The sequence below is a fragment of the Ambystoma mexicanum genome, chromosome 4p (genome assembly GCF_040938575.1).
Source record: "Ambystoma mexicanum isolate Mex_15411 chromosome 4p, UKY_AmexF1_1, whole genome shotgun sequence".
NCBI classification, from domain to species: Eukaryota; Metazoa; Chordata; class Amphibia; order Caudata; family Ambystomatidae; genus Ambystoma; species Ambystoma mexicanum.
The window spans coordinates 704,334,253-704,358,635 of record NC_090927.1 but is presented as its reverse complement, the minus strand read 5'-3'; the positions used below and the strand labels follow the sequence as shown (position 1 = coordinate 704,358,635).

At 45.9% G+C, this 24,383-nt stretch overlaps 1 protein-coding gene across 1 annotated transcript in view; it reads left to right on the top strand.

Moving 5' to 3' along the window:
* TMEM30A (transmembrane protein 30A) overlaps nucleotides 1-24,383 on the top strand; it is a 284,456-nt gene that overhangs the window by 196,755 nt on the left and 63,318 nt on the right. The window contains exon 6 of the mRNA XM_069606265.1: nucleotides 22,058-22,267. Within this exon, the coding sequence (XP_069462366.1) occupies nucleotides 22,058-22,267 (210 nt within the window). The remainder of the gene's footprint in view (nucleotides 1-22,057; nucleotides 22,268-24,383) is intronic.

Genomic DNA, 24,383 nt, shown 5'->3' with positions numbered 1-24,383 from the left:
CTGCATAATGTGATAGAAACGTATGCAAGAGATCGGAAACAAATGCATGAACTGGGCAAGTGCCTCCTTCATCACAAATGGCGCGGAAACTCCTGTAACATGCTGTGCAATTTTCCCTGCACAATGAAAAACCATAATATTGGCATGATTGTGTGCCACCAAAGTATTACACAGAGAAACCAAAATCGGGCACTTCATTGTAGCTACTCCATACCACGACAGATGCACATGATAGATTGCAAAATGAGTAGCAACTGTTTTCCATTCACTTTCATTCAATGTATGTCGTAATCCCCTAAAACCTGGACGTTGTGCCTCATGAAACACAGAGCCATAACCGCACCTTGTCAACCGCATTTCTGTCAACAAATACTGTGTAGCACAGTCTGTCCGTAGACACCACACCCACAAACTTTATTGCTCAATCCCGTAGCCTCTCCAGGCCCTTTTCTATGGTCGTCATCTGCGAAAGGGGCGTATGTAACGCATGCCACCCTGCAACTATCGCAATATTCGCAGACTTACCATGCTGGGCGCGCGCATAATGGTGGAATAACTTTCAACCATGGGAGCGGACATCGTTAGTTGTGGTGGCTCTTTAAAAGAACCGTTGTGGTTTTATTTTTTATTTTTTTATAAGGTGCTTCCCTAGAAACACTTTTCTGCCGTTTTCATATGTAAATGTGTGTTTTCAACCTCGGCTCACATTCTTACAATAGGGTGTAGATTGTGAAACAACATTTCATTGCCACTGTTTGACAAAAACATGCCATTTGCCTTGAAAAGGTGTATGTATCGCGAACCAATGTTCTCATTCTCACAGAAGAACATCCCAGCAGCACTCAAGAAGTCACACATGCTTCTGTTGATGAGACCCCTTCCGACCTCTGACTGGCGACTGGAATCATTGGAATACTTCCACACTATTCTCGAGGGGTGGGGAGTATGCATGAGAAAAGCACCTTGGCAGTAGGAAAGTTGCGCTGCACTGCTTTCATAATTATCTTCAGTTGACTGAACACACTGGAACAAGGCATGGAACCCAAAAAGAAGGCTCCAAAGTGCACGATCACAACATGTATAGTTGTCGAAGAGACCATGCGTCGACATTCTACAAGCAGTCCGCCGAAACAGCATGCTTCGACACTACACCTCAAAGCGTCCACTCCCTCCAAACCAAAATTGCCAGACAAGTCTTCTTGCAGGGCATACACTCGCAGATCTTCCACAAAGCCATCACCCATGACAAAAACTGTGCGTCTTGCCACGTTTGCCAGCCGCAGTACACAAAGTAATGGGGAAAGTGAATGCCGTCCTTTCCTGTGACGCCCACCCAGAGCACCTGATTGGCCAAAGGCCATAGTCTCATTCCGTTGGCCACCATGGTGAGAAGTGCATAAATGTGCCACATGCCTTTCCCCAATGACTGCGAGGGCTGGTTCCCCGGTGAAGCAGGACGACTCCTCCCTATTGGTGCTCTTTGTGACATACACCCACAGCACCTGATTGGCCAAAGGCCATAGGCCCATTTCCATTGGTTAGCATGCTGAGAAGGGCACATTGTGGCACGTGCCTTTCTCCAAGTACTGCGACGGCCGCACCCCAGTAAAGCAGGAGTCCTTCCTATTGGCACGCTTTCCTGTGACGCACACCCTGAGCACCACCTGATAGGACAATCGCTACAGTCCCATTTTCATAGGCCAGCATGGTGAGAAGCAGCAAATGTGGCACGTGCGGGTTAGTACGTCGAGGGCCGAGTCTGAGTGAAGCAGGAGTCCCTCTTCCTATTGCCGCACACCCTAAGCATCTGATTGGACAATCCCCACAGTTCCATTTCCATGGCTGTCGCTCGTTAAATTCCTGTATGTGGCTTCGTGGGGGTATGACTTGCAACCAGGGTAGGTGGAGTTAGTCTTAAGGGGAGACTCTTGAAAGAGCCTGTTTATTATTTTTTTAGTGCTTTTTTTATTTTTTATGCTTCCACAGAAGCACCTTTTTTTTCGCTTTTGTTTTTTCTTTTTCTTGTGCTTGCATTAGTACAGTAAACGTCAATGCATCCTGTAGACGAGCAAACAAAACTGCATTACCAATGGGTGACAAGAAAATACCATTTTCTTGGAAAAACACTGCATTTCCACAACTGATGAGGTCATTGTTGCAAAAAAACATTCCATGAGGGGACAAAAAATTATACATGCTTCTGTTGATGAGACACCTTCCTGTGTCTGGCTTGGAACAACATCCATGAGCAGTGGGCATACCCTTTGTGGTATTATGGATGAGAAAAGCACCTTGGCGGTGGGAAAAAGCGTCCTTACGACATTCAGCAATCTCCTCAGTCTATGGAACAAATCTAAGCAAGGCAGGCAACCCATATGTATGATGACGATAACAACTTCTACTGGAAAACTGGTGAGATCTTTGCAAAGTGCATGCATATCTGCGAAATTGCATTCATACCCAGCATTCCACAATGCGTCCCCTCCTTCCAAACCAAAATTGCTGTCAAAGTGCCTTTGCCAGGGCATAGTTGTGCAGATGTATGACAAAGGGATCACCTACAGTCAACAGAATGCATTTCGCCATGTCAGCCACCCTCAGTATGCAGAGTATAAGGTACAACACCTCCCCTTTCTGTTAACCACACCCACCCCTACATTGCCATGTCAATTGGCAAGGTGATGTAAAGGGCAGATTTTGAATGTGCGCCTCCCAAAGTAGCGCGCAGGCCGCACACCTGTAAAGCTGGAGGAGTCCTTCTTCCCTTTGCACCATCTTCTCTGCAGCTCTACTTGGGTTACACGTACATATGCACACATGCATCCACCAATTGCATTGAAGTCGCCATCATCCAACACTGTCACTCCTGTACAACACTGTAAATGTACTGTTACACATTTGCAGTACAAATTGTGCCATTCCAAAGCACTTCCACTACAAATTTCTCCATCTGCATATATCCACATAGCCACCCAGGATGTGGCACGTGTAATCCTGAAAGTACTGCGTAATCCACTACCTTTTTGTGATGGTGAACTTGGGGGCTGGGGGTGGTGGGGTAAACAATATCAAACTGGGTAGGTGATTCGGTCTTCCATCGTAGATGTATAAGGTTTTTTTTTTCCGGTTTTTATTTTACATGTTTCTTTTACGTGTGTTGCGAGCAACTTCTTTTTGTATTTTCTTTGTATGCGTTTCTGTTTGCCTCTACTCCCTTTAAAAAACCCTTCATTTGAATGTTTCATCATCATTTTCAAGATATTGCTACAACAGAATCGTTACTCAAGTTTGGATGAGTTCATTTATGATTTACCCCATTGCAGTGTTGCCTCTATGCGCACATTGTTAGAAATGTATTTATTTAATTTGTATAGCACGCAAACAGCCCAGAGGCATTGAGCCACTGTTGCAAATACATGTGATTTGTGATGCAGTCATACAAAATTATTGCATTAGGTTTCAGATACATTATAAGTGGCTACGAAGGAGCCCCCACAACTCTTATTAGCAGAAAAGCTGCGTTTTGAGTGCTTTTTTTGGAATACCTAGTAAGAGTTCTCTGCTGTGAGTGTGGGGGGAAGGGAGTTCCACTGTTTAGGTGCTAGGTAGGGAAAGCTAGAGCCGCCTGCTTTGGCGCGTTTTACCTTGGGAAGGAGTAGGCGTTCAGTGTATGGTGTCCTGGTGGGTCTTGTTGAGCAGATCTTGGCTAGTTTCTGCGAGAGATAAGGGGGTAGGCTGTGGCGGATAAGCACTTGTGGGTGATAGTTTTGAAGGTGATGCGAGCTTGGATGGACAGCCGGTGTGCCCCCTTTCTGACACCAGAAATGATTGCAGCACACATGAAACCTTCACACCCACTTATTGTAGGTGGAGATTTTAACATGGATTTTATTGACATGAAGGATATATCTTCCCCATTTGTTTTCTCAGTTATGTCCACGGGATCCACCCATTCCAAAGGTTAAATCCTAGACTGGGTTATTACACCCATCTCCATACCTAAAGACATGATGTGGAGAATGTGGATTGGCCGGATCATGCCCTGGTGCGCTTTCATCTAGCCCTGCCCCTCTACATTCCATCTGACCGGCAATGACCTCCCACCCAAGCATGGGTACACCCTCTATTAAAAAAACCTTCTTTAGACCCCTCATCACCTAATAACTATTGACCCATCACCACAGTCCTGTTCTCCTAAACATTTGGGACAAAGCGGCCCACAATCAAATGCAACTATTTCTTGAAACCAATGCCATCCTCGGCAAGAGGCAATCAGGGTTCCGCAAAGGTCATGGCACCAAAATTGACCTCCTTGATCTTAAAAATCAATTAACTACAATCATGGGCAAAGGCAAGCCTGCCCTCCTCCTACTTCTTGACCTCTCGGCTGCCTTTGATCTTGTGGAACACAAGATCCTCACGTCACATCTCATCCATGCAGCACAATTCTCCTATGAGGCCTCCTCATGGATCACCTCTTTCCTAAATGGATAAACCATGAAAGTTTTCTCCAGCCAGGCAAATGTGGCTCCCACTACTATACACTGTGGAGTCCCGCAGGGCTCTTGCACAGCCCCCAACCTATATAATCTGTTTACCAAACCCCTTTTTGACAAACTGGACTCCCTCGGCATAGCTTACACAAACTATGCCGATGATACTAGAGTACTCCTGCCTCTCTCAGGTTCCTACGATCAAGCTGCTGCAGCCCGCCATCTAATCTATAGCACCATACAAGCCTGGATGGCGATAAATGGACTATGTTTAAATGGAGACAAAACCGAGATCATCATCATCATCGGTCCAAAGATACTCTAGCCAAACTGGATCAAAAATACTGCAATTTCACCATAGACAATTTGCTCATCTTGGTCTCCTCATCAGTTAAGACACTGGGTGTCCACTTAAATTCCACTCTATCCATGACTCCTCAGGTCAGCGCTATTGCCTTTCCTTCTGCCCATACCATTAAACTCATCAACGAAGTAAAACCTTTCCTTTCTAAACAAAACTGCCTTTCTATAGCTAGAGCCACCATTGGAGCCAAATTCGATTACTGTAACGTCCTTCTAGTAGAGAACTCGGCAAAAAATCTAAACAGACTTCAGGTCATTCAGAATAATGCCCTTAGAGCAGCCCTTGATATACCTAAAAGGGACCATATCACTCAAGCTAGGCGAGACGCACACTAGCTCCCTGTGAAGGAGCGGATTACATTTAAGACCCTCACCCTTACACACAAGTGACGCCCCCACCATACCTATCAGATACCATTGTTAAAGATGCTTCCACACGCCCAAAAAGAAATTGCCATGCCAACAAACTATGCATCCCCTCCATCAAAAGGGTCAAAGCTGGGGGTATTGGTTTCCCTCATTTAGCACCAAAACTATGGAACGGACTGCCCAATTCACTTGGAGCAGAGCCCTCCCTCTCAGAATTCAGGAAAGCCCTAAAAACTACTCTATTCAACTGAGTCTGCTCCATCCTTTCCCCCTCACACCATGTCAGTCTTGTACACTGTATGCTGTAACTTTTAATGTACTTCCTGTCCATCCGGAAGATTGTACCATGTAGCTAAGCTGGTCTTGTAACAGTGCCACGATGCCCGAGGGCTGCTTTGCGCTTTATAAATGTGAATAAATAATCTTATACAGGGATAAGAAACAAAATAACTAAAGCCAACCTATGGCCTGGTCAAATGCAACTAAATGATAAAACGGAAGGCAATATCACAGCAGAAGCTCTAGCTAATGCATGTTACTATAATCGTTCTGAAATGACAAGTGAGCCCCGATCCTGTCCAGGTTGGTCAAAACCAACATTTTAAAGAGCCAGTGGTTTACTACCGCTCTTATTAAGATAGTAAATAATATTTATAGCGTAAAGCATAAATGGAGATGCAATCCCAGTGATTTTAACCTCTCCTTGAGAGTGGAGAGCCAGAAATATAAAAAGCTAGAACTATGGCTAAAATGGATTTCTATACCTTTCTTTTTGATAGAGGGATCGGGTAAACTTGTATGGCTACTGCTCCAACTCATCTAGAGCTGGCTGACCATTCTTAATTTTTATGTTTTGTGGTGTCTGTTTTGTGAGCACCCTGATGCCCTTGGGTGAGTGGCGCAATATAAGATACCCCCCCGCCCCCATCAACTAATCTTGCCTGGTTGTGCCCAGATTTCAGATAAAAAAGGCAGGATGAACTAGCTTCCCTGTTATGACAGCCCAAGCGTGAGACGCCTTACCCCCCCTTACTAAGATCTAACCAACCCTTCTTCCTTTTAGGCGTAACCCAATAAATGGCTTGGTACTAATGATACCAACAGCCAGCCCTACTCCTGCACATTTGATGTTCCCTGACCTCCCCTACCGCTATCATTTTGACTACTATTTTCCCCTAACCACCAAGTACTAGGCCCATTTGTATATACTTCTCTTAACCCTGTTTTCTATGTATAACTTAATACTATTGTATCCATTGCACCTATTGCAACTAGGTTTAAAGCATACTTGTAAACCTTCTGTGCAAAAGGCGCCCAGATACCCCCAGGTTGGGTGCACCATACAAATAAACAAACAACAAGAATTATATAGATGGATATGCCCAGCAAATCGATGTGACCGCTAATTCATCAAAAGAATTGTTTAAAATCTCAGGAAGCCAACGCAATCCCTGCACTTAAAGTAAACCTGGATCAGGAGGTCTGCGCCAAATACCTGCTAATATACAACTCCCCTTTTGATCTTAGTGTTGGACAAGGGTGCAACCCTGAAATGTTTTTTTTTTTAATCTAATCACCTTCTGGAAGACTTGCGACATAAAAGTTGGCCCAGGGCTTGTTAGGCAAAGTTTGTATGCAGTACCCTCTGGGAACACTATAAACAACTATGCCTACAGGTATAGGCAACCCAACCTTTGGTATAAGCTTGTACTGCACAGTTTTGGTAGCGTGTTCAGCAGCCAGGCTTATCTCAAGAGGGGAAATGTGAGCTCTGTGCCCCCTCCCTTACCGCGTCGTGCCTTGAAACACTTGTGTATAGGCGTGTTATAAATGCCATATCTTAGCTTAGCAATTAGGACCAGTGAGCAGTAGAGTTAAGTTTTCATAGCTCCGTGATTATGATGACATCAGAGCGACTCACCTGCATTATATGAACTGTTTTCTGCTCAAAATGGTGAGAAATCTGAGAGAGAGAGCTTTGCTGTTGATTGTGCATTCTTCCAATAAAGCTGGGTTACCTTGCATTTGGCATACCACAATCCACTCTCTCTCTTTATTGGCAAATACCAGGTAGAGGGCTATAATGTTTTGAACCTCTGATTTTCAGTGTGAAATGGCGCTTTAAACACTATTTGGAAGCTTTCTGAGACCCTATGTGCCTTGCATAATAGGCAGGCTGAAAACCACTAAAAAATGCTGTTTAGTGTCAGGGTAGTAAATCAGACCCTAGAGAGGTTAATGGTGGAAATAGCAATGGATGGTTTCATTATGAAAACAAGAGCCAACCATGTATTTGATGTGATGGTTTTTAAGAAATAGACAGAAAAAGGAGCACATTTAAGAAATGTAGCAGGGGTTTGGCAAGGGGATGCATGGATGATATAAGGAAAATACAACAAAGGTGTATAAATTGGATTAAGTGCCATAAACTGTGTGCATTTAAATGATGAGCAATCCAAAGAAAGTCAAATGGGGAAATACTCAGTTAGATTTTGGGACCTCCTTAATAAGTCGTTGACGACTAGAGAAAATTCCCTGGCTTCAATAAACAAGACTGACCCAGTACTGCTGTTAGCTGTTAGCATGTCCACACTCATAGAATTGTGAATATTAGCCTGTGTCGCATCTAGATAGGACTTTGAATGTTAGCATGTCCATACTTGGATAAAGTTGTGAATATTAGCATGTCGACACTCAGATAGAATTGTGAACATTAGCATGCGCAGCATCTAGACAGGATTTTGATTGAAGGATAGCATGCCCGCGCCTAGATGAAACTTGAATGTTAGCATGTGCCTTACTTAGAACTGTGAACACTAGCCTGCGCCGCATCTAGACAAAAATGTGAATGTTAGCATGCTAAAGGTAACCCACTAACCAATATAAGCTCAAACTCTGCACACACAACCATCTCTCACACAACAAGCCGCACACACTTCACAACACTGCAACAACACATATGCCGGAGCAACAGCACACGCGGACTGACACCTATCTAATACCTGCACCAAAGCTCAGCACCCGGTGTATACCGAGTTGAAGCTGCCAACAGAACACCACTCCTCTCACTATCCTACTCCCTCTTCATCTTACTAACCCATCCCACCTTATCGTTTACAGATCTGCCAGAGCGCTTGGGGACCAATTCCGTTGGTGACGGTGCGCAGTACAAATACCTTTAACATTTAACATAAAGATATCCCGTTCGCTAATTATGCGGATGATACACAATGTGTCGTACCACTAACAGGATCACACAGTTTAGATGAATACCACATCAATAAGGTATACGATTCTATACAAAATTGGATGGTCTTGAATGGCCTAGCCCTAAATAACATATGTTGGTGGGAACAGATAATAAACTGACTAAGTTAGGCTCCATTCTCAACAGCTTTAATATTGCAGATTGCTAGATAAGTCTTAAAGAAAGTGAAGACCTTGGGCATGACGTTAGACCAGAACGTAAATTTGTAACCCCAAGCGAATATTCTGGTCTTGTCATGCACCTACTACCATTAGCTAGTATCTCACCTTTGCCCTCTTATTTCACAAAATAATGCAGAAACAATCGCAAGAGCCATAATTGGTGCAAAAATAGATTACTGCTGTAGTCTGCTCATTGGGACCCCACTATCTGAGACCAATCGCCTGCAGGTGATTCAAAACAGTGTGGTACAGGTGTTGAAGGGCCTCAAACGAAGGGACCATGTGTCCGATGACAGGTGAAGCCTACACTGGCTCCCGGTAAGGGCAAGAATACAATTTAAACTACTCCTGATCGTCCATAAATGTCGACTAGGTCGTATGCCCACCTACCTAATGGAGGGGGTAGTTGAGAAACATTGCCAGAAGGCATTGAGATTTAACAACACCCACCAATTGAGATTGTTGCGTTGTAATTCCAGTATAACCCTCAAGGGAGCGTTTAGCATAGCAGCTCCTTTGTTGTGGAATGCTCTCCCCCTGGACTTAAGCGTGATCCAGTCTACAGAAGCCTTCAAAAAGAGATTCAAATCACTCGTATTCTACTGGGCATCTGATTAGCGCAGAGACCTTTTGTCTACCTGTGTATTGACTAAGCTGTAACGTCTGTCAAAATTCTGTGTGAACTATATGTGCGCCCTTAAGCCTGTGGGTACCTGGAGCGCGATGTAAATGTAAAGTAAATTGGTGAAGAAACATGTTTAGTCCACATTAGACACTTGTTTCAGGTAAGCAGTAGAGCACAGTGCCATAAGGTAGTGAATTGGAGAGATGTTGGTAGGTTGCAAGGGTCAATGACTGAGGAGGCTATATTAATAATAATTAGGAGCTTGAAAAACTCTCGAGCAACCGGTCCGGATCAAAATGCTCCAACTAGACTTAAATATAATCCAGAGCTATGGACAGCATCTCTAAAAAGCGTATTCGAAAATATTCTACAGGTGCAGGAACCTCCGCTGACGTTGCATACAGTGATTGTTGTACCCATTTTCAAAAATGGACAGAGAACCGATCCCCAAAAATATGTCTGTGTGCCCGCTGGACTGTTCAAGCAACATTTTTGCCTCACTGCTCCTTAAAGAAGTAAAAAAGTGGAATCCTCCCCATATAACATTTTATCTAAATGTCAGGTGGGATTCAAAAGAAAACTGGGGATGCTTTTTTTTAAGCTATTAAAAGCATTTGCCGTGGGCAAAAGTGACCAACAATATATATGGCTAGCATTGATTTATCCTCATGCCTTTGCGAGAGTTAATAGAAACCTTCTTTGGTGGAAATGAAAGAACTGGGTAAATCTAGAAGGTTTATTCAAGCCGATTATGACTGCATTCCGATACAGAAATCAGAATTGGGCTGACAGCTGAGGGCTTCTTATCGGAAGCATTAAGCACTGATATAGGTTTAAGGCAGGGATGTACATTGCAGATATTCTGCATCGTTGTATAAATATGAATTCCTTCCAATCAGATTTGCAAACTTAAGCTTTGATTGGTTGGCATACGATGATTTGAAATTTTTTCGATCAAACTGCAATCGGAGTGTAAAGGTAATTAACAGCATAACAGCATTATCTGAATACACAGAACAACAAATTGGTCATAAACTCCACAAAACCAACAATTCTAAGATTTTTGAAGAAAAATAATCTGAAAAGGATAAGCTGGTTATTGGGTAAGGAAAAATGTAAAATTGTAAACAAATTAGTATATCTGGCTTATGCTTTGGAGTACTCAATCTATAAAGAAATTTGAGGAGAAGTACAAACAGAAAATGAAACTCCTGGTAACCCAGTTAAAATCAATATTTGTCTGGTCATTTGGATATTGGGCTGGATTCAGAAGTGGGCTAGGTACGCAGCTAAATGGGTTTCTGTTGAGTCTGATTATGAGAACTATAAAAGTATAGCTATCATTTGTAGATCTAAAATCTGCATTTGAAATAGTAAGGAGAAAAACCCTGTGGTTGAAGTCGACTCAGTGAGGACTTCCAGTTTGCTATAACATGTATTTGCTTGAAATACAAATATCATGATGAAGGTTCGAATGAATATGAATGGAGGAGTGACTAGGCCAGTTAATGCCAGAGGGGTGCGCCAGGGCTGTGTCCTGGCCCCCGCTTTATTTAATCTTGATCTATGTCATATGGTGGATTGGCTGCAGCAGAGTATTGTGTTCCCCTTTAAGCTAGGCCCTCTCCATATGCAATATCTTGCATACGACCTAGTTTTATTTGACCAGGTGCCTATAGCCCTTCACCGCTCATTGGATGCCTTTAGTGCTTTTATTGATGCACTTGATCTGGCTATGAATACACACAAAAAAAGAGTCATGGTTTCTACTACCATTCGTCTGGAAAATCAAGTATGTACATCTGGCTGTAGTGAGTCAGTATACTTATTTAGGATTTGCAAATATACAACCAGAAGGCAAAGACAACACATATGGAGTATTAGAAAAAAAGTGTTCTTTTTAGTTACCTTTTAAAGAGACTCAATTCAAGATTTGGAAACTTGTCTCTGCGTCCATTAATCACATATTAGAAATCGAAGTTAATTCCAGATTTATTATCCTTCCACCTTCATTTATGATACAGATTTGCTTTGCCTTGGGGAAGATATCAGTTGGCAGGCTCTCGGGAGTCCGATCTGGAGAGGTACCTTGGGTTTGCCCAAGTGTGTTCCTTCCTGTGTATTTCGTCAGGAACATAGACTAATTTCCATTCAAGCCCATTTTGAATGGTAAGCCCTTTTGTTTTTTCATAAGATCGGGTCCCCGGTTCCAAACTCTTTATTGAAAAACATTAACATCTTGATGATGAAGGGAACCTCCAAATGTGTATCCGGTTGTATTTGCTTTTCTCACTCTTTGCTCAAACATTCTTCAAGCTCAAGTGATCTTCTGGATTTATCTTACCATTAGGTGAAGAAAAGCATTATGGCAGGCGGACTGGCTTCGTACTAAGGACAAAAACTTGAAGTATGTCTTGTATAGGGAAACTGTTTCAACAGTTAAAGCTGCTTGCTTCCCCAAAACCTTATATTAGAAATCCTTTCTGGATAAGGACATGTATGAGGTTCTGATTAAACTTTTTTGCTACGGTGGAGGGTGCTTGCTAGGCTGGATGTAAGTAGATCGGAAAGGGTTCACAGATTGTGTGCGAACTGGATCGTTTGAGACTCAGAACCACCTTATAATGAATTGTCCTAAAACCTTTATATAGAGATTTAATTAATTTTAATACATTTTTCACAGGATGTATGTTTATGACTGGATGAATTTTGGAATAAAAAGGGGTGAACAGATATCCTTAAAGATAGCTACACTAAGATGTTTGACATTTGTAATTTGTTTGAGGATAGTTTTGCTGTATATTTTTTCATTGTGAAATAATTATGGTATTGAATGGCTGTGTAAGGTTCTTTTTTTGTAACCAAAACACAAGAAATTAAAATAAAATTAATATTATTCAGATTTTCGAAATGTACTATATCAAATATAATATGAAACTATTGTATGGTTTGGAGTTTGAACATAGCGTGGGAACATTTATAAAGAAAGGAGATATGTGGGAAAATATTTTGGGCTGTCTAAGTCTGTGCCAAGCCGTGTACTAATAAGATTTGAATTAGGGTTGACCTCCATTGAAGCTATATGGGTATGGAAGCAACTGCAGTTGAATGCAAAAATTAGAGAGCTGTTTTGGAATTCTCTTTTTAAAGACTTAAGGAATAAGTCATTGGTGGAGTTGTCTACATTTGCAAACTCTTATTAAAACCCTATTGGACAGCAGACCCATTGTATGTTGAAAAGAAGCTTGGGGTTGTACTGTTGAAACTCTATATTTCCAGTTGTTGTATAGAGGTCTTGCCGCAATTTAACATCCTGGGAAAGTGTTGCGAAAGTACTTAATCAGGTTTCCTTGGAGAAGTTTTAGGTTCATGTTTTCAAATTCCAAAGGAACAATATTGCAGACTGTGCAGAAACCACAAGACCCAAGAATCATTGAAACACCTGCTTTGAATGTAAATGTCCTAGCTCCTACACATACAAAAGGCCGCACGCTAGACTGGATAGCCAACCACAACTGCAACATCACCATCTCCAGTATCCTACCTCAAATATGGACCGACCATCATCTTATATGCTTCACAGCCAACATCGAACCTCCCAAACCCAATAAGAATAAAATAGCACCCCCCATGCCAACAAGAAGTAAAAAAGAAATCACAGCGGAAAAACTACTTCCACTTCTCCTACCAACTCTCATAGCTAGTCCTAATGATTCCAACCCTAGTGAGTTAGTTGAATCATTTAACAACGCCATGACCAAAGCTCTAGACCTGATTGCCCCTACCAAACTTCATAAAAGTAAACGTGAAACTCACCTTAACTCTTGGTTCACTCCCCATCTCAAAGAAATGCGTATCCAAAAACGCAAACTCCAAGCTATTTGGAGGCATACTCCCTCTGCCGACAATAAAACCACACTTGTTAACTTTGCCAAAAAATACAAAAAGGAAATTATTCAAACGAAAAAAGACTCATTCAATCATAGAATCAGTAAAGCCAATTCTAACTCCAAAGAGCTCTTCACTATTCTTCGTGAATTGGAAAACCCTATTGCCCCCACAGACAATGTCCCCAAGGACAAATCCTGGTGCACTAGCATCCAAAATGCTCTAGCAAACAAAATCATAACCCTTCAATCTAAAATTGCTGAGAAAAAAGCCTCCTTGAGCCCTCACGGTACTCACACCACCCCATTGAAGGAGTTACCCAGCACACCCTCCCAAAACAACGGTAAACCCTTCAGGTTTACCAATATCTCTATATTGGAAACTGAAAAGGTCATTCTGTCCCTTAAACCGTCAAATTGCCAAGGCGACAGTTGCCCTGCGCAAATCATTAAGGATGCAGCTAGAGATCTAGCACCCTTCATCTCGAAACTTATCAATGACTCCTTCAACACGAGCACTGTACCTACCAACCTTAAAGGATCCTGGGTTCTCCCCCCTCCTCAAAAAACAGACACTTGACCCAGCTATCCCCACTAACTACAGGCCTATTACTACAGTCCCATTTCTCCTCAAAATCATTGACAGAGTAGCCTACCTCCAAATCCAAAACCATTTGGAGACGCACCAACTGTTAGGTACACGGCAATCTGGCTTCAGACCACTGCACGGTACCGAAACAGCCCTCATTGACCTCAAAACACAAATCGACGAGCTGAAGGATAAAGGTAATACAGCTATGCTCCTCCTCCTTGACCTGTCAGCGGCCTTTGACCTAGTGGATCACGCAGTATTATGCAACCATCTAGCGTCTGCCGCTCACTTCTCAAGTGAAGCTATAGCATGGGTACAATCCTTCCTAGCCAACCGTTCCATGAGAGTGTTCTCCCCTGTAGCGGCAGCGGACCCAATCCAGATCACTTGTGGTGTCCCACAAGGCTCATGTGTCTCCCAAACTATGTATAATATCTTTACTAAGCCTCTCTTCGACAAACTTGACAAATTAGGGGTAACCTACACGAATTATGCGGACGATACGCAGATTCTCATACCTCTATCAGGCAACTTTGTCGAAGATACAGCTCTAGTAAACAAAATCTACCTCCTCATTCAGGCATGGATGGCCTCCCACGGCCTCTGCCTAAATGACGACATAACTGAGATATTAATACTGGGTTCCGACTCCAACCTAAAAAAACTGAACCCCAACTATCGTAATTTCAACATAGATGGCAACACAATCAAGGTGGCCACTGAGGTAAAAACCCTGGGCTTTTACCTCGATTCCACTCTATCTCTTAAAAAACAAGTTAACACCCTGGCATCCTCTACAGCGTACACATGCAAATTAATCAGGACCTGTAGACCTTACCTCTCTAATACCAACTGCATCATGCTTGCCAATGCATTAGTCATGTCCAAACTGGACTATTGCAATGCCCTCTATGCAGGTGCCAACAAATCCATCATAAATAAAATGCAAATCCTTCAAAACAACGCTCTTAGAGCAGCCCTGGACATACCCCGCAAAGCACATATCTCAAACGTTAGGAAAGACCACCACTGGCTCAAAATCAGCGACAGTCCTGCTCAAGACACTATCGCTTACCCATAAAGGGCTCAACAACACTGCTCCCCCCTACATCTCAGCCAGACTGACTAGAAAATCATCCAGGCACCATACTAGGGCTACTAACCACTACCTGCTCGAAACCCCTAGATTCAGACGTTCCAAAGCGGGCGGAGCAAGCTTCCCTGTCAAAGCTGCCCAGGCCTGGAACGCACTGCCCATTGCACTGAGAGCCAACTTACCCTACTCCAATTTTAGATGCCAGGTAAAAAACTGGCTCTGGACAAACTAACTCTCGTGGCACCCAATGACCACGATACCGTTGTCTAAAATGATTCTATTCTCTTACCTATACCTGTACACTCCCTTAAAACTATATGCTAGATTTTTTCTTCTACACTGTGTGTATTGATATGTTCTTACTGCACTTTTATGTTGTTTCTCGCCTATACACTGTATGTAACCCAAGCTTAAGTAACCTTGTACCTGCTGCGCCCGGCTACCCCTGGGTTTTGTGCGCATTATCAAATAAAATAAACAAATAAACAAACAAACAAACAAAGAAACCTTTGATTTACAATGTCTGCACTTTGATAAATTTACTCACACACTTGGAAATGTCAGCAGCCACCTATGATTTACATCACCAAATGGCCCTGATTTTAGCATTGTCTAGATTTTTAGTTTGGATTCATGACATTTTAGAATTGAATGTACAATATAGAAGATTTTAGTCAACAGATAATGGTAAAGAATTATGACATTTGAATGTAAGAATTTGTGAAAGATTGGTTTGAATATTGTACAAAGTATAGCACAATTAAAAACATTTAAAATGAAGGTGAGGCCACCAGGGGGCTTGTGGAGTATGGCCAGCTAATCTTCCAGCTCCTGATCGAGAGGCCGCAAAGGGTCACTGAGCCCTGAACCCCTGCGGTCCGTGGATGAGATTCCCCCCCTGTAAGGTGAAGGGCCGGGGCTCCCCCGTTCCAGGGTGATGCAAATCTGAGCCTGAATGACAGAGTTAGCCATATGTAAGAAATCGGCGGCTGAGACCGCAGAACGAACGAATGGTAAAGAGCAGCTGTGAAGCCACGTCAGGTCCGTAGAAGAGCGGACCCTGCGTGAGGAGGGACTGGGCCTGTGGAGCTCCCATCTAGGCTTACCTAATACAGGTGCTAAGGCACGTAAGCCCTGCCGGCAGCCCCCGCAACAGCAGAAGGCTGAGGGAGGCGAATCCGTTGCAGTAAACGTATGGTGAGGAGGGGCATGGATTAGAGCTGGAAGACTGAGCCTGGTCCGGCGACTTGGAAGACCCAGGTAAGGCGGTAAGCCGACAACCCCCCCCCCCTCCGGGCGCTACTGATGCTGCAAGATGGAGGAGGAGGGCAGGGCCACACTACCTCTAGCAGGGGAACCTAATACAGCTGGAGAATGGGCAAGGTCGGCCCCCCTACCCCCTTAAGACGTAGGGGTTGTAGACCTGATATGTTGGGGTGAGAGGTCACCCCCTGAAGCAGTGGGAAATAGGCGTTCACAGCTGCTGTGGGAGTGCAGCAAAGAGGTTGTGGCATGGTGTGCACCAGCAGAGCGCCCCTCTCCCCGCACCTGGCCTGACATACCATTGTGGCTTTGAGGGTGTGGAGTGGCGGGAGAGGTGGCACACTCTGCCCCAGTGACCCGCTGCCGATAGGGTGTTTGGAGAGAGGGGCAGGGGACAGCCCTGGCTCGGGACCGGAGCCCCACTCTACAATCTGAGGCGCATCAGGAGAAGGAGGGCTGATGGGCACGGAGAGACCTGGAAACTCTGAGGAGGCAGACACACCCAGCCGGAGGTACCCTCTTGTTGGTCAGAGGCCCTGAGGGAATCAGTGTGGATCCACGGAGCGAGGGCCATTACACCTTGCCCCCACCCAGGTCCATGAGCTGGAGAGTCCTTGTGGGAAGTGGTGGGCCGGCCTCCCTTGGGGGTCAATATGGCAGGGGACCCAGCAGCTACGAAATTCGACGTGGCGGACCCTGTGGAGAACATCGGGAGCATTCGATAAGCCCTTGTGCAGAGGTTGGCACAAATGGATGAGACTCCTCTCTGTGGAAGATAAGATCCAAGGGCTGGAGGCCAACTAGATTTCAGTGGACACCCTAGAACTCCAAACGGTGGTGAGGTTGTGAGAACTGGAGAGGACGGAGGAAGAGACCATACTCAAAATGGACCACCTAGAAAATAGGGAACGCCGTAAAAACGTACGCTTCTTTGTTTTCCCAGAAAAGGAGGGCGACATTAGAAGAGCCATTCAGGAGGGACTCTGCACTCTGTTAGGAGATGACGCCATGGATGAACCTGCTATTGATTGGGCCCATCGAGCGGGTGGAGGGTCCCGGAGGCCCCGTTCGGTGCTGGTGCACTTCCAATACTACGAGCGGAGAACAAGGATCCTCGAGAGGGCCAGGAAGGTGGCCTGATTAAGTACGGTGAGGCCCAGGGCACCCATCTTCCAGGACCTGTCGGCTGTCATCCTTAAAAGGAGAAGAATGTGTGGAGCACTTACCAATTGATTGATGGAGAAGAGGGTCTGATACCGCTGTGGATTCCCATTCCCCCTCAACTTTCAGTATGATGGCCAAAACTATCGGCTGGCATTGGAGAGTGACCTCAGTCGAGTCTCCAACAAACTCTTGGGGGCCACATGGCTCCAGCTATACGCTCAGGAGAGACCGCTGATCGATGGCACAGCTGCTAGACTAATGATGTCGGGTTCTTGCAAATTGAAAAATGTAACACCCTGCCAAGGGGTCCTTCTGGCCCCTGACTAGATGTTGCTGGGTAAGGGGAGGCGGGGGCGGTTACCCCTGCAGAGGGAGGGGGTGATTGATTGCTTTGGATTCTTGTAATAAGTGGGGTGGTGGCCTCTGTAATGGAGAGTTTTTGTAGGGAGTCCTGCTGACTTGGGACCTTTTGGTGATCCTATCTTGGACGATAGTGGGGATATGTTCGGGATGGGATGGTCGGGGTGGAAGGAAGGGGAGTGCAGACTGATGAGACTTGGTGGTAGGATGAGGTTGGTTAATGGTTTAGTTGTTGGGGGGGGGGGGGGGGGGGTTTCCCTTCATGGGGCTCAAGTTGTTCAGCTATTCAGTTTGGATTTTCTCAGGGAGGGATGGTATCAGTGGGAGGTATGGGAACGGAGTCATGACCTTGAGAGGTGAATTACCGATTGGTTCCCTCAATGTCAGAGGGCTAAATTCGCCTGCCAAGAGATCCATAACCATGCAGGAATTCCGGAGAGCCACACTGGATCTCCTGATGGTACAAGAGACACATTGGCAGATGGGCAGGAAACTGTGAATGGGGTTTGGGTGCGTTGGGGAGGTTTTTGTGGCCTCTGACATTGAGAAAAAAGGAGGGGTGGCAATTGTTCTACTGGCTCGGTTAGTCCTGATGGTTGACTAGACCTAGAGGGACCCGGGTGGTCGGTTCCTTTTTTATAAAGGGATGCCTGAATGGCGAAAGATCAGTGTGTTTGCTCTACCCTCCCAACACAGGCCAGGCAGATTTTTGGGAGGGGGTAAAAAGGGCTGACTGGTGGTGGGTGGGAACTTCAACATGGTCCTGGACCCGGTTAGTGATTGAAAGAAATTGGGTGAGGCGACAACCCAGGTAAGGCAGCTTCCAGGAGGTTTAGGAGGATCAACCAAGAACTGGGCCTTTACGGACATGTTATTGGAGGGGGGGGGGGAGACAGACCCTTTACTTTGTTCTCTTCGACCCATAACTATTACTTCCGGATTTATCTGATACTGGTGGATACTGAAGTGAAAGCCCTGGTCAGAGATGTATTATCCCAGTCCCATAGTCGTGCCACGATATGGTTAAGATCTTGGTGGGCAGGGACCCTAGTCGGAGGGCCTCGGGAGGGTGGCACTGCAATGATTCTTTACTGAAGCATAGGGAAGTCGCCCAGTAGTTGACAGAAATCAGACTATTTTGCTTTTAATGATAATGTGGAGGTGCGGATGCCGACTCTTTGGGAGAGCTTTAAAGCCACCTTGCGGGGTGTGCTCATCTGAATAGGAACCCAGAAAAAGAAAGGGGGGAAGCAGGAAGAGTTGCTAAGGGAGAAGATTCTGGAACTAACCGGGAGGTCTGGGGGAGCGTACCTCACGCTGAGTAAAGCCGCTAAACTGCAGCTCTACAAAGCAAAGCGTAAGGCAATCCTGATTCAGGACACAGAAAAGCAGCTACTATATTTAAAACAAAAATACCACAAGCGCAGGGAAAATACTGGCTTGGAAGCTACGTGAGGAAAGGAAAAGAAAGGCGATTGTGGCTGGAGAGGGGGACAGGGTGGTACATGATCCAGTGGGAATAGGGACAGAATTTCTGAAGTTTTACGAAGAGCTTTATTCATCGGATTTTGCAGACTGAGGGGCAGATAGCCGCATTCCTGGACCCCGTGACCCTGCCAGGCATACCACAGGGAGGATACTGAGTGCTTGTTGGAACCTATCTCCAAAGAGATCATACAGACCATTAAGGGGATGAAGTCAGGCACTGCGCCAGGGAGTGATGGGTCCTCTGTGCTATTCTACAAAAGATTCAGCTCTACGCTAGCCCCCTACCTGGCTAGAGTATTCAACGCAGCATTGTTAGGGGACCCCTTACAAAGCTCGATGCTGGAGGCCACTATTGTCACTATACACAAGGCAGGAAGAGACCCAGCGAGGTGTGCTTCTTACCGCCCGATCTCGCTGCTAATCTTGGGTTCCAGATTGGAAAGTCTGTTACCGTCCCTGGTTCCTGGTGGCCAAGTGGGATGCATACGAGGGAGACAAGACTCAGATAATCGTCGGAAGACTATTAACTCAATGTATCGGCCCAGATTCGGTGGAGCAATGCGTGCCTGGTCTCAATAGATTCAGAAAAAGCATTCGACAGGGTGGAAAGGCATTTTATGAAGACTGTTCTGAAGAGACTAGTCCTTGGGCAGGATTAACTGAGATGGGTAGATGCCTTGTGTATGCAGCCCACAGCATGAGTATGAGTCATTAACGTGTTATCTGACGCTTTCCTCCTGATGCGAGGCACGAGACCAGGATGTCCTCGATCACCACTGCTGTATGCTCTCACAATGGACCCGCTAACTGTCACGATAAGAGCTAACCAGGGGTTTAAGGGCATCCAGAGTGGAGGGGTGGAGTTCAAACTGTCGCTGTTTGTGGACGACATTCTGGGATATCTCACTGACGTTGACTCCTCGCTTCCCAAACTCCTGGAACAAATGTAGACCTATGGACACCTTTCGGGCCTTAAAATTAATGTCGATAAATCTAGCATCATGCCTCTGGCTCCGAAGTACCCCTGTCTGGACTCCCACTCTCGCTTCTTGGGAGTGAGGGTCGAATGGGCACATATGAAGTACCTAGTGGTTGTCATCCCGAGGGATCTCACAGGGGTTGCTAAAGATATCTTCGACCCGATACTGGGAAAGATCAAAGAAGACCTCAAAAGGTGGGAGCCCCAGACCCTTTCTTGGTATGGGTGCATGATTTCCGTGAAAATGAACATCCTCCCCAGATTGCTCCATCTGTTCACCGCCCTCCCAGCAAGGCTCCCGGCAGCCTTCTTTAAGGATCTGAAGGGGGTGCTGTCTAGATTTATATGGCAGAGTAAGAGACCGCGAGAGAAGTGGGCTACCCTCGCGCTCCTGCGTGACGATGGTGGTTTTGGCTTTCCAGACCCGTACCTGTATCGCAAGGCTGTGCAGTTGAGTATTGTTGGAACGGTCGAGGGAGTACCTAAGATTGTATTGGACGTACTTGGAAGACCTAGAAATGCACCAGTTGAAGGTGAGAGATTACTTGTGGGCCCATTCCAGAGACATTCCGCATGCTGCAAGGGAGCACCCCACGTTGGGTATTTTATGGGACCTCTGGAGGAATTGTGGAGCGAAGAGGACATTTTTATCCTGGCCTTCACCCATGTTGTCGGTGTGGGAATCTCCGTTCAATCCGGCGAGGTGGGGGAATGAGGTTCGGCCAGCAGTGGTCGGATGGGAGCCTCGAGAGGGTGGGCCAGTTGTTTGAGGAGGGACGCTTCAGAAGTTTTAAGGAGGTACAGGCGGGCCTGGGGCGGGACAGGATCGCGATCTTGGTGTATTTAAGGTTAAAAGGAGTGTTCAGATTCTACGGGGGGCGCCAAGGGGTCCCGGTATCTCACTCCATTTGAAAAATGGTTGGATGGGTTTTCCTCCCAGAAGGGCTCTCTTTCAAGCATATATACATTACTGGTCTCTACTCCTGCCTGAATGGGGGAGCCAATCCAAGACAGACTAACTTTCATTGACTCATGAATCATTCCCCCTGAGACTTACCACTAATTGACTGTTTGATGTTACCCAAACATGCTGACAATGAGAAGATGGGGACGAGGGAGCGGATTGCCAGAGGGGAAATGATGGTGGGTTAAGTGGAATTTGTTGTTGATGCTGATTGTTTAAATGCTGATCAAAACGAAAGTTAAAAAAATAAAACGAAGAATGAAAATTTCAAGTGGACTTGAAAGGTCTCTTTGGAATAAATAGCACTTTTGGCAACCTGTATTTTGTTGAATTATTTATTTGATGTCCAGCACGCTAGCTTTGTTCTGCAATTATCCCATATGTAGATTCTTCTTAAGTCATCTATTCATTAGTTGTGATGAAAAGGAGAAATAATGCTCTTATTTTAGTAAAGAATCTTTGCATATGCAATTATTCACGCCGACATATGGTTCCTTTTACCAATCATAAGTGATATTTGTCTGCCCTTTGTCTATGAACCCTTTATCCTTATTGTAATGAAGGAGCAGACAATGCGGATGATGCAGGTAAGGTATTGTGAGTTTTTTTTTTAGCTTTGATATCCCTTCTTCCCAACTCCATACCATCTCAAAATCAGCTAGCAAGAATCTTTCCAGAATGTGTTTAAGGAACTCTAGGTGAATATTTCACATGGTTATTACCTGTAACTGGTCCGTCATAAGTTACATCATTAAAACATATGGGGGAAATGGTGGACCTTTGTGCAAATAGAGATCATAGCTTATGTTGCAGCTACAGTAATGCTCTGGGCAGGGAGTAACCACATTACAGATGCGCCATTTGAGGGTTATGAGCAGAAGGAGAACTACGATCTTCTAAAAATTACATTTTCTTTAATGCCATTTTGACTTGTCTTGTTTTCCTTGCTGTCTTTTAAAAAATAATGAAATTGCTTTCTTTTCAGGGACTACAAAACCTGTGAACTGGCCGAAACCAGTCGACATGTTGGATCCCCAGGATCCTGACGATAATGGGTTCATCAATGAAGATTTCATCGTGTGGATGCGTACAGCAGCATTACCCACATTCCGGAAACTTTATCGCTTGATAGAACGGAGCAACACTATGCAACCTACTTTGCCAGCAGGAAACTACTCTCTCTTCATTGAATACAGTATCCTTTCAGATAGACTTTATGCTGCCCATTGTGGATGTGCTGTATGTAATTTCGCACTCCGAGCAAATCTACATTCATGAGCAATATTTGAATCGCAACTATGCATTGGTGGAAGAGTTGTTAGTTCTGAAGTCACTGTGGCCAGTTTGCACTGTTCCAAAGTTCATAATGCCACTTTCTCCAGCATGGGGTCTGGCATGGATTCACATGCTCATATTCCCCGTCGTCAGGCTGGGAATCCTCGGTAAATAAAAAATCAATATCAGTTTTTTGTTTCTGATCTGTCTTTCTTAGTAGTAACCAATCACTGATCTCTGGGTCATACTGCCCCCAGCCAATGATTGCCCTCTCCCTAAGCCCCGCCTCTGGCAGCCATCCTCAGATTTTTACCGCACGCTCAAGTGTTGGGAGTCCTCGTGTTTAGCTCTCGAGTTTTTTACTGCGTTTTCTTGTTTTTTCAGGAGAATTTCTCATTTTTTCGGTTTAATCGAGCCTCAAGCTCCACCGTTTCTACTACCGATAACGGGAACCCATTTCGGAGTTCTTCTACGCCCCTCAAGGGTGAAGTTTTCGTTGAGTTTACACTTCTTGGAGGATTCCGAAAGATCTGCGGCCTACCTCAACGGACATGACCCAGGACAAAGGGAGCTCGACGCCCGGATCCAAGCTGTTCAGGAACTGCCCTGGATGCGGATTATATAACGTTTTCAAAGAGGACGAGCATTCGCAATGTCTCTACTGCCTCCATGGGGACAAGACGCACGTGGAGAAGGACTGTGCGTTCTGCAAGAACCTTTCGGAACAGACCAAACAAGATCGTCGTTCCCGCCTCGCCACCTGGCTGGAGAAGGGCACAGCAAGTGAGAAGGCGAAGAAGTCTGAGCGGGCTTCTAAGTCCTTTGAGGGTGCCCCGGTGACAGGGGCCCAACAGAAGACCAAGCACCACGAGTCCGTGGGCTCTGGGAGCGCCGAAAGGTCGGGCTCTTCGGTTGCCAAGCAGGGCGCTACTCCCAGCACGTTCGACCACGAGTCAGCGCTCTGGTTCGGGGAAGAGGGGTAGGCCGCTGGAGCGGACCCGATCGATCTCGAAGGGGGAGCGAGGCGTTAACACTCCCCCCAAGGCAAAGGCCCATGACGCACCTAAGGTGGTGAGGGCCTTGATCCACCCGGCTAAGGCCTCTACCGAAGTGGTCTCTGCGACCCTGGTGGAGCCGGCTGAGACTACGCCAATGGAAACGGCCTGTGGGCCCAGAGTATCCCTGCCGCCGTGGAGGGAATCCTCTTTCCAACCCATCGCTAAGACCCCCGTGAAGCCCCTGGCTGAAAGAGGGGGGGGCGGTGGCCGTTACAGACTCGGAATCAGCCTCTGAGGAGGAACTGGTGGAGACCGAGAGGGGCCTCAACGAAAGGTCCATAGGCCTCAAAAAGAGGTTCATAAACCTCAACGAGAGGTTCGAGAAAGTTTGATCCCAGGGGACGTTCCCTGCTGACATGATCGAAGATAGCGACGAGCACGACGAACAGGGCCCAGTGGAGCGGCCATCCTGTCCGTCACAGCCATTGCCCGAGCCTCAGGATAGCTCGGCGGCCATTTTGTTGGCAATCCAATCCTTATGTACCGAGATGAGGACGAGATTACCACACATCCCGACGGAGAAGCCACCAGGCCCGTCCGGAAGCCCTCCGAACAAGCGGAGGAGAGTCCACCCCGTTCTGCCCGTCGTGCCTGCGAAACCGGTGGACCCCTCATCCCCCTCGCCGGCAGAGGATACGGCGACAGATACGGGGACGGACGATGACGGCAGCAATGACACAGCAGACATCCCGTTGTCACCGCCCCCCCCCCCCCAGCGGGCGTCCCCAGCCAACGAGGATGGCTCTTTCCACGCCATAATAACCAGGGCATCCGAGCTCTTCCAGCTCTGCCCTGAAGAACAGAAAATGGAGGGGTTTCTGTACCAACGACGAGAGGCTAAGAGGAAGACGGTGATCGCGGTGCCTTTACTCGTTCTGGGATGAGGGGCTTGCTGTCCACAAGAACCCTGGCACGACACCCGCCAAGAGGGACAGATAAGAGAAGAAGTACTGAGTCCCCGATGCCGCCCCCTTGTGC